General features: G+C 40.8%; 1 protein-coding gene across 3 annotated transcripts in view; it reads left to right on the forward strand.

Moving 5' to 3' along the window:
* immp2l (inner mitochondrial membrane peptidase subunit 2) overlaps positions 1-17,182 on the forward strand; it is a 558,776-nt gene that overhangs the window by 32,389 nt on the left and 509,205 nt on the right. For all 3 annotated transcript variants that reach the window (XM_060839822.1, XM_060839824.1, XM_060839825.1), the window contains exon 3: positions 3,453-3,556. In XM_060839822.1, the coding sequence (XP_060695805.1) occupies positions 3,453-3,556 (104 nt within the window). The remainder of the gene's footprint in view (positions 1-3,452; positions 3,557-17,182) is intronic.

Here is a 17,182-nt window from a genome sequence, read left to right on the forward strand (position 1 = left end):
GAAGGAGGTCAAGGTGAGGGTGATAGGCTGGAGTGGGGTGGGGGCGGAGAGGTCAGGAAGAAGATTGCAGGTTAGGAAGGCGGTGCTGAGTTCGAGGGATTCGACTGAAACAAGGTGGGGGAAGGGGAAATGAGGAAACTGGAGAAATCTGAGTTCATCCCTTGTGGTTGGAGGGTTCCCAGGTGGAAGATGAGGCGCTCTTCCTCCAACCGTCGTGTTGTTACGGTCTGGCGATGGAGGAGTCCGGAGACCTGCATGTCCTTGGTGGAGTGGGAGGGAGAGTTAAAGTGTTGAGCCACGAGGTGGTTGGGTTGGTTGGTCCGGGTGTCCCAGAGGTGTTCTCTGAAACGTTCTGCAAGTAGGCGGCCTGTCTCCCCAATATAGAGGAGGCCACATCGGGTGCAGCGGATGCAACAGATGATGTGTGTGGAGGTGCAGGTGAATTTGTCGCGGATATGGAAGGATCCCTTGGGGCCTTGGAGAGAAGGAAGGGAGGAAGTGTGGGTGCAAGTTTTGCATTTCTTGCGGTTGCAGGGGAAGGTGCCGGGAGTGAAGGTTGGGTTGGTGAGGGGCATGGACCTGATGAGGGAGTCATGGAGGGAGTGGTCTTTTCGGAATGCTGATAGGGGTGGGGAGGGAAATATATCCCTAGTGGTGGGGTCCATTTGGAGGTGGCGGAAATGACGGCGGATGATACGATGTATATGGAGGTTGGTGGGGCGGTAGGTGAGAACCAGTGGGGTTCTGTCCTGGTGGCGGTTGGAGGGGCGGGGCTCAAGGGTGGAGGAGCGGGAAGTGGAGGAGATGCGGTGGAGGGCATTGTCGATTACGTCTGGGGGGAATCTGCGGTCCTTGAAGAAGGAGGCCATCTGGGCTGTACGGTATTGGAACTGGACCTCCTGGGAGCAGATGCGGCGGAGATGAAGGAATTGGGAATATGGGATGGCGTTTTTACAGGGGGCAGGGTGGGAGGAGGTGTAGTCTAGGTTCTCCTCCATTATGGAGTATCAAGGCAAAAAGGGTTGTAGAAGAGTTAGTAACTTTCTTCACACCATATGGGCTACCCAGGGAGATTCAGTCAGACCAAGGGTCTAATTTTACTGCTAGTGGCGAGTTATCAATCAAGAGGAAACCATAGCTTGTTAAATGTCTGATTGGCACTGCAACTTGCCTCTTTAATGTTCAGCTTACCAATCGGACTGAACAATTTGGATGTTCAGAATTCTCAACATAGAATTCCGAGCTGAGACCGTTCTTCAGTTCACCGTTGGCTGTGAGAGGAGCCTCCATATTTCTCTGCAGCAAACAGCAGCTCAGGACACAATCCTTGACAATCAGTCGCATGCATACATTCACAACTTAGATTTATTTTTGGTCATTTGGAGTTAAGAATTTAATTTCTAAATCCAAAAGTAGTGTGCACTACGAACTATGGAATCAGGTATTCACAACAGAACATACTTAGGTCGACACCGCAGTGCAGCAATGTGCATGATCTGCAAATATAGCAGTATTTTTCCCAGATGTGACATTCAATTGAGCCCCTGTTTCAGATACATATATAATGTCTCATTATATTGTTTCAGGAAAAGGACGTTTCCCTTGTGTTGTGACCAATATGAATGCCTCAATCAACTTTATCTGTTTATTCACACGGTGCTTGTGGGACTTGGCTCTTTGTTTTTTATTTTGTTTAGAATTTTGGGTCCAGTTTGCTTTCGATTCCAGGGGTTTCTACCTTTTGGACCAGCTTTCTATCTGTGGCCTTGACAAACGCTGTACTGAAATCCATTGAAACCACATCAGCTGCACTACCCTCGTCAATATGTTTAGTCACCTTTTAAAAAAAAATCAATTAAATTAGACAAGATCTGCCTCCTACAAATCTGTGCTGTTCAGGGAATAGAGTAAGGAGATGAGCAGTGAAATAAACGAGTTAGGTGAGAACATGAGGAAGATTAAAGCCAAAAGGATTGAAAGGAAGGGCAACCAAAAAAGAAATAGGAAGATTTGGGGAGTCACCTAGACTGAGAGGCTGAGACTGTGACTCATTCCATGAGGTGTAACTGTGGCCTCCTTCAACTGTGATCCAAATAGCAAGTGTGCAATAGGGCTGAAAATGGCTGCCACAAAGCTGGAGTGAGCAGAATAAGTGATTCATTCTCTGAAGGAATGGACTGCATTTTAGTGTGCTGTGAGGTTCTTCAAAGAGTAAAAACATTAAACAGGCCCCAACACAGTGCCGGTGAAAGATACATGTCATCACAAAAGACTACCTGATGAAGGAACAGCACTCTGAAAGCTAGTACTTCCAAATAAACCTGTTGAAATATAACTCAGTCTTGACCATGTCATACAACATTACAATGTCTGTGAGGCCCAAGCAATAGTTTGCACCCGGGAAAGATTCACACTCATTACCAAACTAGCAATCGCCTTCCAAGGTTGTACAGATTGCACAGGCTGCAGGAGCTGCTCAATTCACACCTTGGATCATAAAGCACCTTGTAGAATTAAAGACGGTTAACTTCTGTACATTCAGTCTTGGAGTTGCAGATAAAATGGCATTCACTCACATACAGATGATGAGTGAATATTTTAAAATGTAGTCATGTATTTACGTTGAAGTGCCACATACGGGTTCTCAGAAAGGTTGTCTCTTTTGTTTTCCACCTAGCTGCAATCTCACACTCGATAGTGAAGCAAAAGCAGCCTGCCCTGTTGACTTTGGAGATTTGGTTTGATGGCCCGAGGGCAATTGTGGCTGGAGAATTCACATATGCTCTGTCTGTCCTGCCCAGAGGCAGGTTCACCCTCCTTGGTGTGATCCACTCCCAGCGATGAGAGTGACAGGCAGGGTGGAGGTGGAAGGCCTGCTCATCTCTGAAGTGATCTGACATAACACTATACTATAGGAAGGATGTGGAAGCTTTAGAACGAGTGCAGAGGAGGTTTACCAGGATGTTGCCTGGAATGGTAGGAAAATCTTATGAGGAAAGGCTGAGGCACTTGGGGCTGTTCTCATTGGAGAAGAGAAGGTTTAGGGGAGATCTGATAGAAGTGTATAAGATGATTAGGGGTTTAGATAGGGTAGATACTAAGAACCTTTTACCGCTAATGGAGTCAGGTGTTACTAGGGGACATAGCTTTAAATTAAGGGGTGGTAGGTATAGGACAGATGTTAGGGGTAGATTCTTTACACAGCGGGTTGTGAGTTCATGGAATGCCCTGCCCGTATCAGTGGTGAACTCTCCTTCTTTATGGTCATTTAAGCGGGCATTGGATAGGCATTTGGAAGTTATTGGGCTAGTATAGGTTAGGTAGGATTCGGTCGGCGCAACATCGAGGGCCGAAGGGCCTGTACTGCGCTGTATCCTTCTATGTCTATGTTAACACGCACAGAATTTACATTTTCACTTTTGGATACTTATTTTCTTCTAATTATTTCCTAGCCATCATTAAATCCTCCGGGAAGAACCACATGTGATGTCGTGCTTTTAAATCGATGGAGTGTGCGGAACTATGAAGTACAACGTGGTGATGTCATCTCCCTGGTGTAAGTAATATATCTTGTAGTTTTCAGTAAAATGGATGTGTTTCTGAATCACTTGCCAGCTTTGAAATGTACATTGATTGTGTTACTGGCTTGTGTGTTTGTTTCAAAGCCAATCTTCAGGGTATAATCTTGTGACTGGTATTCACGTTTTCAATTAAAGAATTCTCTAAAAGAACCATATTTGTTAAATATTTTTGATATTGATGTGATTGGTTGTTTTCTGTTTGCTTGCCTGGATCTTTTTGGTGTGATTCATTATTTCATGTCATCCAGTTATGAAAATGAAAGATTGCAGAAAGCATTAGATAAAACTATGTTTAGCTTCACCCTAACAGTCTTCTGTACTCTGTAGATTTCCTTGGCCATGTATCATTTTGTGAATGAAGCAATCATGAAACAGAATAAAATGCATTGAATTAATATTGTTTTAAAACTCAATTGACTTACCTCTTTTCTTGTGATATTTCATTTCTGAAAGTAGAACAAAATATGAAATAAACTTCTCTATGAGAAGTTTGAGGCGGCACGGTGGCTCAGTGGTTAGCACTGCTGCCTCACAATGCCAGGGACCTGGGTTAGATTTCAGTCTTGGGTGACTCTCTGTGTGGAGTTTGCACATTCTCCCGGTGTCTGTGTGGGTTTCCTCTGGGTGCTCCAGTTTCCTCCTACAGTCCAAAGATGTGCAGGTCAGGTGAATTGGCCATGCTAAATTGCCCACAGTATTTGGTGTATTAGTAAGAGGGAAATGGGTCTGGGTGGGTTACTCATTGGTGGGTCGGTGTGGACGTGTTGGGCCGAAGGGCCTGTTTCCACACTATAGGGAATCTAATCTAATCTTTTTTGCTGCCTTTTCCCGGAGGGTTATGAGGGTTACTGTTCTCCTGCTCCAAGCTAGATAAATCTTCCAACTTCTATTCCTGTCATAGACTCCATCTCCAAACTGACAGCAAGCATTCTGTGCAGTGAACAATAAAGTGCTTTTTTTGTTTAAGGTATAGGCCTGGCGAACATTTATCGCGTTTGATCCCTCAACTTTCAGTCCATTCTTAGGCTAAGCTGCATGTTTCTGGAAGCAGAAGCACAAAGTTACAGCCCACACAAAGGAAGGATCCCTGCAACCTATTTCCATGGTAACATGGTACACTGAGGATACTAACTTTAGCTTCAAAACCAAACCTTTTGACACTGATATCGATATGATGAATTGATATCTCCAATGGAGTTAACAGTCCCTTTTCCAGATTAGCTGTTTCCACTAACACCTATCACCTCTGTTTTCTCCCTTTCCCCTTACCCCATCAATCCTCCCCTTTTCCCATCACCTCTTTCCCCTTCTCCCGTCACCCCCTTTCCCCCTTCTCTCATCACCCCCTTCCCCATCACCCGCCTTCCGCCTTCTCCTCTTACCCTCCCTTCTCCCATCTCCATCCCTCCCCTTTCCCCTCTTTCTGTTCACCCATCTCCCCCCTTTCCCTGCCCCATGTCTCCCCTTTCCTTATCTCCCCCTTTCCCCATCTTGCACCTCTCGTCCCTGCCCTCTTCTCATCTCTCCCATCCTCCCTTGTTTACAAAGATGGTCTAACTTCTTCCACCTGAGAATTACTTTTATATGATTTAGATCTCTTATTGGGTAAATAAGTTACAGCCCTCTCGTCTCTACTGAGCTCAGAGATAATGCATCAATTTTCTTACTTCCAAACCTCAACTTATTAATTAAACAGGCATTACCCTTGAACTGTTACTTTAAATCTCTTTACCAGTTTCTCAACTAAGTGTTTCCATTTACCTTCATTTAAAATTCAATTTCAGTTCTGCAGAGTTTCCACTCTCTGGCACTATCCTTTATATTGATGCCCGTGGAATGTTTGAAGCAGCAAAGTGATATTGAGGCAGCATCTTCATTTATGGATGTTGAGTTCCTGATGGCACAACCTGATGTGATCCCAAAACAGTTAATGAATACATTAGATGAGCTACAGTAAACTGGTGTTCAAGGGAAGGCTGACATGCAGAGATATTCCTTTTGGTGCCAAAGAGTGAAGTTGATTTATATGTTTTGGTTGATACAAAAATTGAATATGCCAGTACGTTAATTGTAATAAACTTCTCCCTTCTACTTAATTAGACAGTACTTGACTGACTGAGTTTAATTTTCTCCTTGCAAATAATTGACCTGATCTCTTGCATTCTATGCTGCACTCTTAATTGAGATTCTGAGTCAAAACCTGGGAACCATTTATTTTCTGAGCAGTCAATGTGCCTGTGACTAGAATTTAGCAGTTACTAAGAAGACAGTTTGTCATTTGAAAAACAGAATTTAACACGCACAAACATTATTTTAGTTTACTGTCTGTAAAGTACACTTGTTCTATGTGCATTTTTATGATGTAAAATTCATTGTTACAAAATATATTGAAGTTATTCTGTTCCTGATTGCTGAAGAATATTGGTGATGATGTTTCTGTATTTAAGCCAGCTGCTGTCAGTCCAGTGGCCTTAGTTAAAAACTTGACTGTGTATTTGAACCCCAGTTTAGGCTTTGCATTGTCTGAGCACTCCTGGAATGCTGTATTGAAAGGAAGCAATGTTTTTAAGAGTTGCATTTTTTAAACTTTGCTTATAGGATGTGGGCATCACTGGCAAGGATAATTGTTTTGAACATCCCTCTTTGTCCTTTCAAAAGTGGTGGTGAATGCCTTATTGAACTGTGGTCAACATGGTGCATGGGTAATCATTACCATGTTAGGAAAGGTGTCTGATGGTTTTGGCCCAGCAGCAGTGAGGAATGCGATATATTTTCAGGTCAAATGGCATATGATTTGGAGGGGATATGAAACTCTCCCATTTGCAACCCTTGCGATTCCAGTTGTTCCAGGTCACGGATTTGAAAGGTCTGTAGAATTAGCCTTGATGAGCTACTGTTGTGTTTTTTGTGGAGAGTGCAGGCTGCTCCATAATGGAATGCTGATTGAGTGAGTGAATATTCCAAGTCATGGATAGCATGACATTACTTGAATAATTCGCTTGCTTTCCCACCATGGATGCTGCCTCATCTGCTATGATTAGTGCTATGGTTAGCACTGCTGCCTCACAGTGCCAGAGACCCGGGTTCAATTCCCGCTGCAGGCGACTGACTGTGTGTAGTTTGCACGTTCTCCCCATGTCTGCGTGAGTTTCGTCCGGGTGCTCCGGTTTCCTTCCACAGTCCAAAGATGTGCAGGTCAGGTGAATTGGCCATGGTAAATTGCCTGTAATGTTAGGTAAGGGGTAAATGTAGGGGTATGGGTGGGTTGCGCTTCGGCGGGTCGGTGTGGACTTGTTGGGCCAAAGGGCCTGTTTCCACACTGTAAGTAATCTAATCTAATCTCCAGCATTTTTTATTTTCAGTCATGATAATCATTTTGTTCTGGATGATGTTGATTTTTTTGCTAATTGTTGACGCTGTTGTCATCCAGGTAACTGGGGAGTATTCTATCACCCTCTCCACTTGTAAATTCAAGTAAAGTTGTCATAGTCTTACCAAAATATAGGGCTGCTTTCCCATTTGAGAGAGGTGATTGGTAATGAAATAACCTGGGGTCACTATGCCTCAGGTGAGGGGAGAGATTGAGAAGGAGAGAATTCATGGTAACCTCAGCCAGTGTGTGAATTGAACCCAGACTATTGGCATCACACTGCATGACAAATCAGCCACCCAGCCAAGTGACCCCCATTCCTGGCCTTTTTGCCTTGTGGATGGTGAAGAGGCTTTGGGGAGGCAGGAGGTGAGTGATTCCATCACGAATTCCAGGTCTCCAACTTGCCCTTGTAGCTACAGTATTTGAATGACAATTATGTTTAAGTTTCTAGCCTGTAGTAAACACCAGGATGTTTATCGTAGTGGGGTGGGGACAGAGTTAACTGTTTAGGGGTATGGTTAGATTCTCTCTTTTTGGGAATAGTCATTGTCTGGGCCCTTGTGCAGCGTAAATAGTACTTGTCAAATATTTGTCTTGATTATTATCTGGATCGTTTTGCCTGTGGACACAGAACGCATCATTATCTGATGAATTGTGAACAGAGAACTAACTATTGTGCAATCATCGATGAACATTGGCATTTCTAAATCAATGATGGAAGAAATTCATTGATGTAACAGTGAAGATGGCAGGCCCTGGAACACTGCTGTCTTTCAGTTGTGCCTCTCTGGTGGTTCAGATAACTGTTTACAAATATATGACTCGACTTAATAATAGGAATTCTTTGAGTGGCATTGTCCACATTCTTTCTTAAACACTAATATTAAAAACAAATTGTCTAAGGTATTGGTGGCAATAGCAATAAGTCAAGTTAGAAATGTGACTTTTTAGGAACGTGTGTTGAAGATGCAAATTAAGTCCATTGGTTTAGTGTTTGTATATTTCCTTCAAAATATATGCAGATGGAACAAATCCATTATATCACCGACAGTTTGGCCGAGGCATAGGACAATTGGAAAATCATGTTGTTTTAAACCTTTTTAACAATTTTCTACAAAAATCATATATCATACTTTATTTCTGGAGATAAGTTGGTATGTTCCACTTCAGCTTTGAAATGCTTATTTAATTTTATTATTCTACTTGCTAAATCTATGTTATTTTGCTTTTTTTTGGATGTAGTGGCGAAAATGGTTTCTGGATTCAGGTGGTTCTTCTATAATGCCATAGTTACTTTCCAGCGAAACTTTGCTTAATCGAAAATCATTTAATATAAATAATGGGACCTTTGGGAAAAGTGGGCTTAGGGGCAAACCAGCAAAAAATATCATTCACAATCGCTCAAAAAACACCCAAAAGTCTAACACAACGTACAGCACAGCCTGAATGAAATCAGATTTATTAACAAAAATAAGTTTAACACAATACATGTAAAAACTGTAGAAAGCTGCTCTCAATACAGTACCTCCCACAGAAAGCTGCTCTGTCAGCAGTTAACATCGTGCATCACGGAACAGCATGAAGATCTGCGCATGCACAGAATGAAGCGTGCAAACCGATCCCCGCTGGAAACGCACTATTGCGAACAGAGATAAGTGTTCTCAAAAATACCGTTCCCTAATTCTTTAGCGATGTTATAGCCAAATCACGCTACTGGAACACACGTTATCCAATAAGTACCTGTAATTAATTTTCTTTTGTGTAGATTTTCATCAGAAGGCTGAAGTTCTGCACTGAGCCACAAGATGGCAATGCTTAGCTGACTAAAATACTGATTTGGAGCAGGCAGGAATGAAGTTCCTTTGTGTAGTTTTAAGCAGGAAATATTCTAAGGAGAGGAAAAAGTGAGGTCTGCAGATGCTGGAGATCAGAGCATCTGCATTCCTGATGAAGGGCTTATGCCCGAAACGTCGAATTTCCTGTTCCTTGGGATGCTGCCTGACCTGCTGCGCTTTAACCAGCAACACATTTTCAACCCAGGAAATATTCTAAGCATTGGTGTTGTCTGGTACCAATTTTTTGAACAGAAATTAAGTTAAATTAACCACTTAAGCTATTGCTAGGTCAGTTAAAAATAAAATTTGTCTGGATATTAGTGAAAGTGTGAGATAATTTCACTTTGTGAAGTATTACAGTGTTGCTTTTCCAGAATAAAGGGGCAGCAGTGTGGCTCAGTGGTTAGCACTGCTGCTTCACAATGCCAGGGAGCCAGGTTTGATTCCACCCTTGAGTGACTGTCTGTGTGGAGTTTGCACATTCTCCCTGTGTTTGCATGGGCTTTCTACAGGTGGTTGGGTTTTCTCCCACAATAGGTGGGACTAGCCATAGGAAAGACAGGGTTACAGGGTGGGGGTGGGTCTAGGTGGGACACTCTTCAGAGGGTTGGTATGGATTCGATGGGCTGAATTGCCTACTTCCACATTGAAGGGATTCTATGACTTTGGAGTGTACAGACATGATGGTGTCAGTTCTGATTTGCTAATTTATTTCTACTATTGCTGCACATTATGAAATGTGATATTAAATAATTGTTGTATTTAGTGTTCAAAAGTATTTTGACTAGCATTATCTATAATAATAATGCAATTTTATATTATTTATGTTTCTATTTATTGGCAAAATATACCGTATAATCAAAATTCGTTAGAAAATCTGTTAGTAATTTCCAGATTTATGCTTTTAACTATCTCCCCATAATCTTATATCTACAATACTCCAGCTTTTATTATCAAATGTTTATGTGGAGTTAGATTTTCAGGATCTGTTATTTTGTCTGTACTCATTATTTCTACTATAATACTACCCTCACTAGACATTTCTGGCAATTCATAATTGTTACCAGACCTTCACTACTGTCTCCACACCATAGTATTTATAAATAAGCCAAACAATTGCCAATAATGTACATTTCCAGGAAACATTCACATCACGTATTGTTTCATGATGTTCAGCGTCACCTTATATCTCAACATTCGCAAGATGTCAACATTTTGTTGTCACCCGTCTTTGGCTCAATCTAAATTACAGAGTTTTCACATCAGACACCCTTGCTTTATGTCCAAGTAATTTATATAGGAAGTGAGCAACAACTAGTCCTGAATCATGTGGAACATTATTATGCACTTTGAATGACTTTAACAGGTTGTGAATGTACAAGCTTGAGGCCTAGACAACTGAAGGCATGTCTACCAATGCTGGAGCAATTACATAAATGGGAATCTAAAAGCATCCAGAATTAAGAGTACAGACATCTTGAAAGCTGCACTAGCTGGGGATCATTACAGAGGTAGAGAGTGACAGGCCTCGTGGGATTTTTAATGAAGGATGATATTTTAAACTCAAGTTACTTGGTTGAGAGCCAATGTATGCCAGACAGCATTGGGCTGGTAGGGGTAGAATGTAGTGGGAGTTTGGACATGAAAAGTAGAGGTTTGGAGGGTGGAGTGTGTGAGACCTGACAGGATTGCATTGAAATGGTCCAGTGTTTAGATAAAGTTACAGATGGATGTTGCAGTAATAGATGAAATGAGTCACGACTGACATCTGGCAATGTTATGATGGTGGAAATGCATTGTCTTAGTGGCAGGAATATTAAGTCAAAAGCTCATCGTGGGATTAGATGTAATCACAGTAAGTACCTGACCTTTTCATTTTGGTTGCATATACAATAAATTATCTTCTATATTGCTTTAGTTTTAAGGGATAGTTTTCCAAAATAAAAGTTTGAAATATATGTATGCAAACATTTGTGGATCTTTTAACAGACCTTTTTTAAATCAAAAATATATTTGACTGTGTAAGTAAGTTGGCATGTGTGCGAATAGTGCAGTAATTGCTTAAAAGCAGGGCAGCAAAAGAAGGAGTAAAAAATGAGGTCTGCAGATGCTGGAGATCACAGTTGAAAATGTGTTGCTGGTTAAAGCACAGCAGCTTAGGCAGCATCCAAGGAACAGGAAATTCGACGTTTCGGGCATAAGCCCTTCATCAGGAATGAGGAGAGTGTGCCAAGCAGGCTAAGATAAAAGGTAGGGAGGAGGGACTTGAGGGAGGGGCGATGGAGATGTGATAGGTGGAAGGAGGTCAAGGTGAGGGTGATAGCCCGGAGTGGGGTGGGGTCGGAGAGGTCAGGAAGAAGATTGCAGGTTAGGAGGGCGGTGCTGAGTTGAGGTTTTTGTCCTGAGCTGGGGTAGGGCTGATTGCAGGGAATGTAGGTATTTTTGTCCTGAGCTGGGGTAGGGCTGATTGCAGGGAATGTAGGTATTTTGTCCTGAGCACCACCCGAAACGTCGAATTTCCTGTTCCTTGGATGCTGCCTAACCTGCTGTGCTTTAACCAGCAACACATTTTTAACAGCAAAAGAAGGAACTGATTGACAGCTGAGGAGAGGGGGATGTTTCTGGAAATTCTGAATGAAACTCTAAATAGTTTAAGACAAGGCTAATGAATAGGAATGTGACTGAGAAAAGAATACTTGATTTTGATTTTATTATCATGTGTACTCAAGTATAAAAGTACAGATGTAACAGTGAAAAGTGTATAATGTCGACACGCAAGGCACCATCTTAGAAACAAATACCTACATACAGAATCTTAAGAACAAGGTAGAAAAGAAGAACAAAGTTAAATGTTAAATGTTGCAGTAATTATAGTACAATGACAGCTTCTGACTTTTAAGTAGAAAATAAAGAAAGAAAGCTGAAAGTTCAAACATTACAGTCTTTCTTAAGTACTGTCAGATCTTATCAATGTTGATGTTAATGAGATTGTAACTTTACTAGAGCTGGATGTAGGACAATTGTTAGAAATAGCTGCAAAAAGGAATTGGCCATCAGAAATTAGCAGAAGTCAACACGGATGTATAGCTTGATGATCTGGATTATAAACTGTTGGAAGACTTAGAGAGGAAGTAACAGATGCTTTGGCCATAATTATTCAGTTCTTTTTGGATTTGTTATAATGACATTGTTGCAAAACGGTAAGAGTGGAATTTTAACAAATCAGACCCACACACAGGTAAGAGATCAGTAGTGATTGGCAAATCATTTGTAATTAAAGTTGATTTTGCTATAACTTCTTAAATTAGATTTAGTTTCACAACCAGTCAGAGAAGGCAGGCAGAATGATGTTCCTATTCAGTTATAACACAGCTTTCTGGATGATGGGATCCTGATGTCAGAAAGGCATTGCTTCTTGTAGTGTTAGCAATCTCAGGACTGGAAAGAGGGTTTGAGAAGGCTGTTCTCTCCCTGGCCTGGAGATCCTATTGTCCATTTAAGAAACTGAAGTGAGCTTGCTATATTCCATGAATAGGAAGAAAGAGGCCAACTAAACTAAATAAGCATAGGTGTAAGTTGTCAAGGAAGTGAGTAACAGGAACATGGCTTCTTGAATGTGGATACAGTGCCCAAGATGTTCTCCAATACTCTAGATGACCAGGAAAGGGAATGGTGTAATACTTTGAGATTTCAGGCCCCATCCTCTGGCTTTCCTAACATTTTCCTGCACAGCAGGTCCTCAGCCCAACACATCTTGCAGCTTTATTTTAAGGTCATTTATTCATTCTATCACATTAAACGTTACCAAGTCTTATCTAAGTTACTCACTGGTTGGTTTCAGAATGTGTTCTGAGAAACTATCTCAAAAGCATTTACGAACTCCACACCCAGGCTACTACTGCCAATCTAATTTTACCTAAAAATCACTTATGATTATTGCTGTTCCATTAGACAAACACACAATTTTTCTTTCTTTTATACTTTGCCCCTTGACTATGACCACATTGTGGGACAGTGATTTGGTTGCAACAGATGAGAAAATTAAACAGAACACATTGAAATGCCAAGCCTTTGTCTTAAGCCTTTAAGCAGTGTGATACAGACAAAACCCAAGTGATTTTTGAGAAACAATGATGAAGCAGAGACCACTATGGTGATGCAGAGAAGCACTGGATTGTGTTATTAACCAAGCAGGATGCTGGTAAGAGTTGGCTATGTTTCTGTCTCATTGGAAAGTGCACTTAAAATTGCTCATCTGGAGCACATATTTTACAATAATTCTTGTATAATTTTCTTGGAGTCAACCTAAGTCAATGCATGCATTGTGGATATGGTCCCCGCCAAGTTTGAAAAAGCAATGATTCGCAGTAAGTAATGATTATCTTTATTAGTGTAGAAAGGGGCCATTATCCCCAGCTATTCCTGTGAATTTAATAGCTATCATTAATAGTCTTTGAAACTTGGGATAAGACTTTATATCTGAAAATGTGTTGCTGGAAAAGTGCAGCAGGTTAGGCAGCATTCAAGGAGCAGGAAATTCGACGTTTCGGGCATAAGCCCTTCATCAGGAATGAAGGGCTTATGCCCGAAATGTCGAATTTCCTGCTCCTTGGATGCTGCCTGACCTGCTGCACTTTTCCAGCAACACATTTTCAGTTCTGATCTCCAGCATCTGCAGACCTCACTTTCTCCTATAAGATTTTATATAATGAGTCCAGATTATGCCGAGCATATGTGCTGCAGCATAGCAAAAATGCTAAATAGATGGAATAATCATACCTTGAATTGGAACAATCCTTGGCAGGAGACAGAATCCAAACTTTAAACTAATATTCACTTTTTAAGAGAAAATCTAAAAAGGCATTCACTTGCAGCATCAGATACTCAGCTTCAGTGTCATATCATTCAATTTTTATAGCTTCCCCAAAAGCATTAACAGCAGGAATTGCCTATGGCCCTGAACTAGATCAATGATATCATTGGGTGCCCATCTTTACAACAAGTTCATTTTTCTGGCAGTTGCCTGCAACACAGCATTAAGGAAAAAAGAACAGTGTCTCCTATGTCATTGTAATGCTATCAGTCCATACTCGTTTGTCAGAAAACAAAGTGGCTAATTCACTTGGGAAATGCAGCAAATCGTTTTTTCCAGCACATTGCCAGAGGCCTGTTTGACAATTAATTTCAAACTTTCTTTCAACATCCTTGGGTAAAGTCATGTCTCTAAATAATTGCTAGTTACATTGTGTTGTATTTCACCTGTCTGTTGTGCAGAGCATATGGTCAATTGCTGTTGGAATGTTGCTATCTCTGGTTCAGTGGATCTATCTTATAGGCTTCTATCTAAATATGTTTCGGAGAAGCTTTTCTTTCATTCTGGGACACTGAACATTTGTCAACAAAATGTACTCTACTATGGTAGCCTATTATGACTCTTCACTGACAAATTCTCAATTAATGGACAGTCAGGACTTTATATTTCCTGCCTGAAGAATGACTGCCTAATTAACAACAATTGCAAGGGTCGATTGTATTCTTTGCGGTTCAATGTCTTCCACTGTTCTTTAGTGTATTGTATATTGAAACTGAAAGTGAGATTGAATTTTTACTTGTAAATTATCTGTTATGATGAGCAAGGTAGAAGTACTCCAGTTAAATGCTATAACCTACAATCACAAAAGTTAAATTGGATCTTAAATTAGTTTGGGATTAAAAGGACATCATGAAGAAACTGTGTTGGCAAACTAGAATGAATTACAAATGAACTTAAAGGCTGCAGGAAATTATTCTAGTTTCAGCTGTTTTTTTTAGAAACTCCTTTCCTATACTACTCTATCGAACTATAGCCTGCAATATTTAGTTGGATGGGATGTGTTGTGGGAATTTCTGGGGTTTGATAATCGCCCCTATCCTCTGACTGTTACCCACAGAGTGACCAGAGATTTGTAGAGTTAAAATGGCCTTTGTTACTAGCTATAGTAAGGGAACTGCATCTAAAAATGAATGTGGAGACCCCAAACAAAGGATTACAGAAGCGATTATACTCTTAGAAATGGACCAATTAGAAACTGTACAGTTATCTGAATCCAATCATTTACATCATGAATAGAATGAGTACAATTAATCTATCACTACGTTGGTATGTCTAGCTAAATGTAAGTAGATTACTTACAGTGTGGAAACAGGCCCTTCGGCCCAACAACCCGCTGAAACGCAACCCACCCATACCCCTACATTTACCCCTTACCTAACACTACGGGCAATTTAGCATGGCCAATTCATCTGACCCGCCATCTTCGGACTGTGGGAGGAAACCGGAGCACACAGAGGAAACCCACGCAGACACGGGGAGAACGTGCAAACTCCACACAGTCATTCGCCTGAGGCGGGAATTGAACCCGGGTCTCTGGCGCTGTGAGGCAGCAGTGCTAACCACTGTGACACTGTGCCGCCCACATAAGCCCTTCTTCAGGAAGGGCTTATGCCAGAAACGTCAATTCTCTTGCTTCTCGGATGCTGCCTGGCCTGCTGTGTTTTTCCAGCACCACATTTTTCAACTCTGGTCTCCAGCATCTGCAGTCCTCACTTTCTCCTAGCTAAATGTAATGTATGGTTAGTATGAAGATATGCACATACTATATTGCACTATAGGCTCCAATTGTCCTTAACATAACGGTTTATGTCTGACTTGTGTATATCAATCATTCTCCCCTGTCTGATATCCCTGGTGTCTTAATGACTTATTTCACGTCTCAGAGATTCAATGAATAAGCAACCTCTTTAGGTAGCTGTGAGCTCTATTATTATTATTCCTTTGCTATCTTGCAGAGAAGTTGGCTCCTAGAAGAAATGATCCCATGTGTTGATTAATGATCAGTTTTGTCTTTGTGAATTTATCCACAGCTAGCAGATCACAATTTTGTGTCATTAAATGCTGCTCTTCAAGTTATTGTATTATTTTTAAAAACTCTTTCAGGAACTTAACTCATTGTGCTAATGTACTACATCATATTACTTAACTACAATTTTCTTTATAATATAGTAACAATAAAGAATGAGCATTTGCTCTGATAAGTAAAAACACACCTTGAGAGTCGGATGTCTTGTTCAAAATGAGCTCTCTTAATCAGATATGAGCAAGCAATACGAATTCCAACTTTCACATCGAATTACTGGGATTCCATGGCACAATTAATTTGTACAATTATAGAGATTTGCAATACTTGTCACACAGTCTCTGATGTTAGATGTGATTTTACGATTGAACAACATTTTCCAAATAATTCAGAATCTGTGAAGAACAACTCTGACAGTAATTTAGGATTTCCAGTTGGACTTGCAGTGTGGTGCAATTCCATGCACTGAAATGACCTATGTTAATACACAGGGCCTCTTCTTTGCAGATAAGAATGAGTGTGTACACACACTGCACATTTTTCAACTGTCCTGATGAGTGCAAGCCAAAAAGCTTCAACAAAATGTTTCTCAACAATACTCAACTTCTATAGTACTCAATAAACATTTTTTGGTTAATTTATAAAGGTACTCAAACTTCCACCCTGTAATACTTATGATTCTTTGTAATGTCCCCACAGCATTTATATTTCTTTATAAAGCTAACAAAGTCTCCACCTTATGTGATTTGGTCTTAACCTTGAATCAATTATGTCTTACCCTTTTGAATGCTTATAACAATGCTACCCCTCTGTTAGGCTCTTTGCCTGCTGTGTATATTTATCCATCTATGTGACTGATTTCTTCCCCTCTGCAGCATCTCTTGATCCCCTTCAATCCTAATTATTAAGACGCATGTTCAAACACACACACGTACACAAAAATAATCTATTTGTTCCAAGTTCAGAAAAGACTAGCCCATGCCTTTAAAGGAAAGAAAACAAATAATTATGACATAATAAACATCAATCTGCTTTAAAACCGCCTGCAAAACAAACCAAGAAGGGGTAGAATAGACACTGGCCTGCAAACACATGCAACTGGAAGAGTTTTTTTTGCCTAGTCTATTTGTGTCTCACTCTAGAACAAAAATAAGGAATTGCTACAACACAGTTAACAGAATCAACCACAGCCTTTTACAGTCGGTTTTTGATGAATATTCTGAGCTGATTGATGTGTCCTCTTTTCTATGTAGTCTTAGCCCATGATACTCAGGCATACATTTCATTCAATATGCCTGAAGCCATTCTGTTTTCTTCCAGTAGGACTGAGTAAGTTCCTGAGCTTAGAATTGTCAGCAACAACTTATTCTCTTATGTCTCATTAAAACCATGGAGTTCAGTCTTTTGGGAAATCTGGAGTGATCTTATGGCTCTTACCCTTATATCAATTTTCCATCTCAAAGGTGAGCTTCCCAAGTTCCTTAAAAGTGAATGAGA

This window comes from Hemiscyllium ocellatum, chromosome 19, assembly GCF_020745735.1.
Source record: "Hemiscyllium ocellatum isolate sHemOce1 chromosome 19, sHemOce1.pat.X.cur, whole genome shotgun sequence".
Taxonomy (NCBI): domain Eukaryota; kingdom Metazoa; phylum Chordata; class Chondrichthyes; order Orectolobiformes; family Hemiscylliidae; genus Hemiscyllium; species Hemiscyllium ocellatum.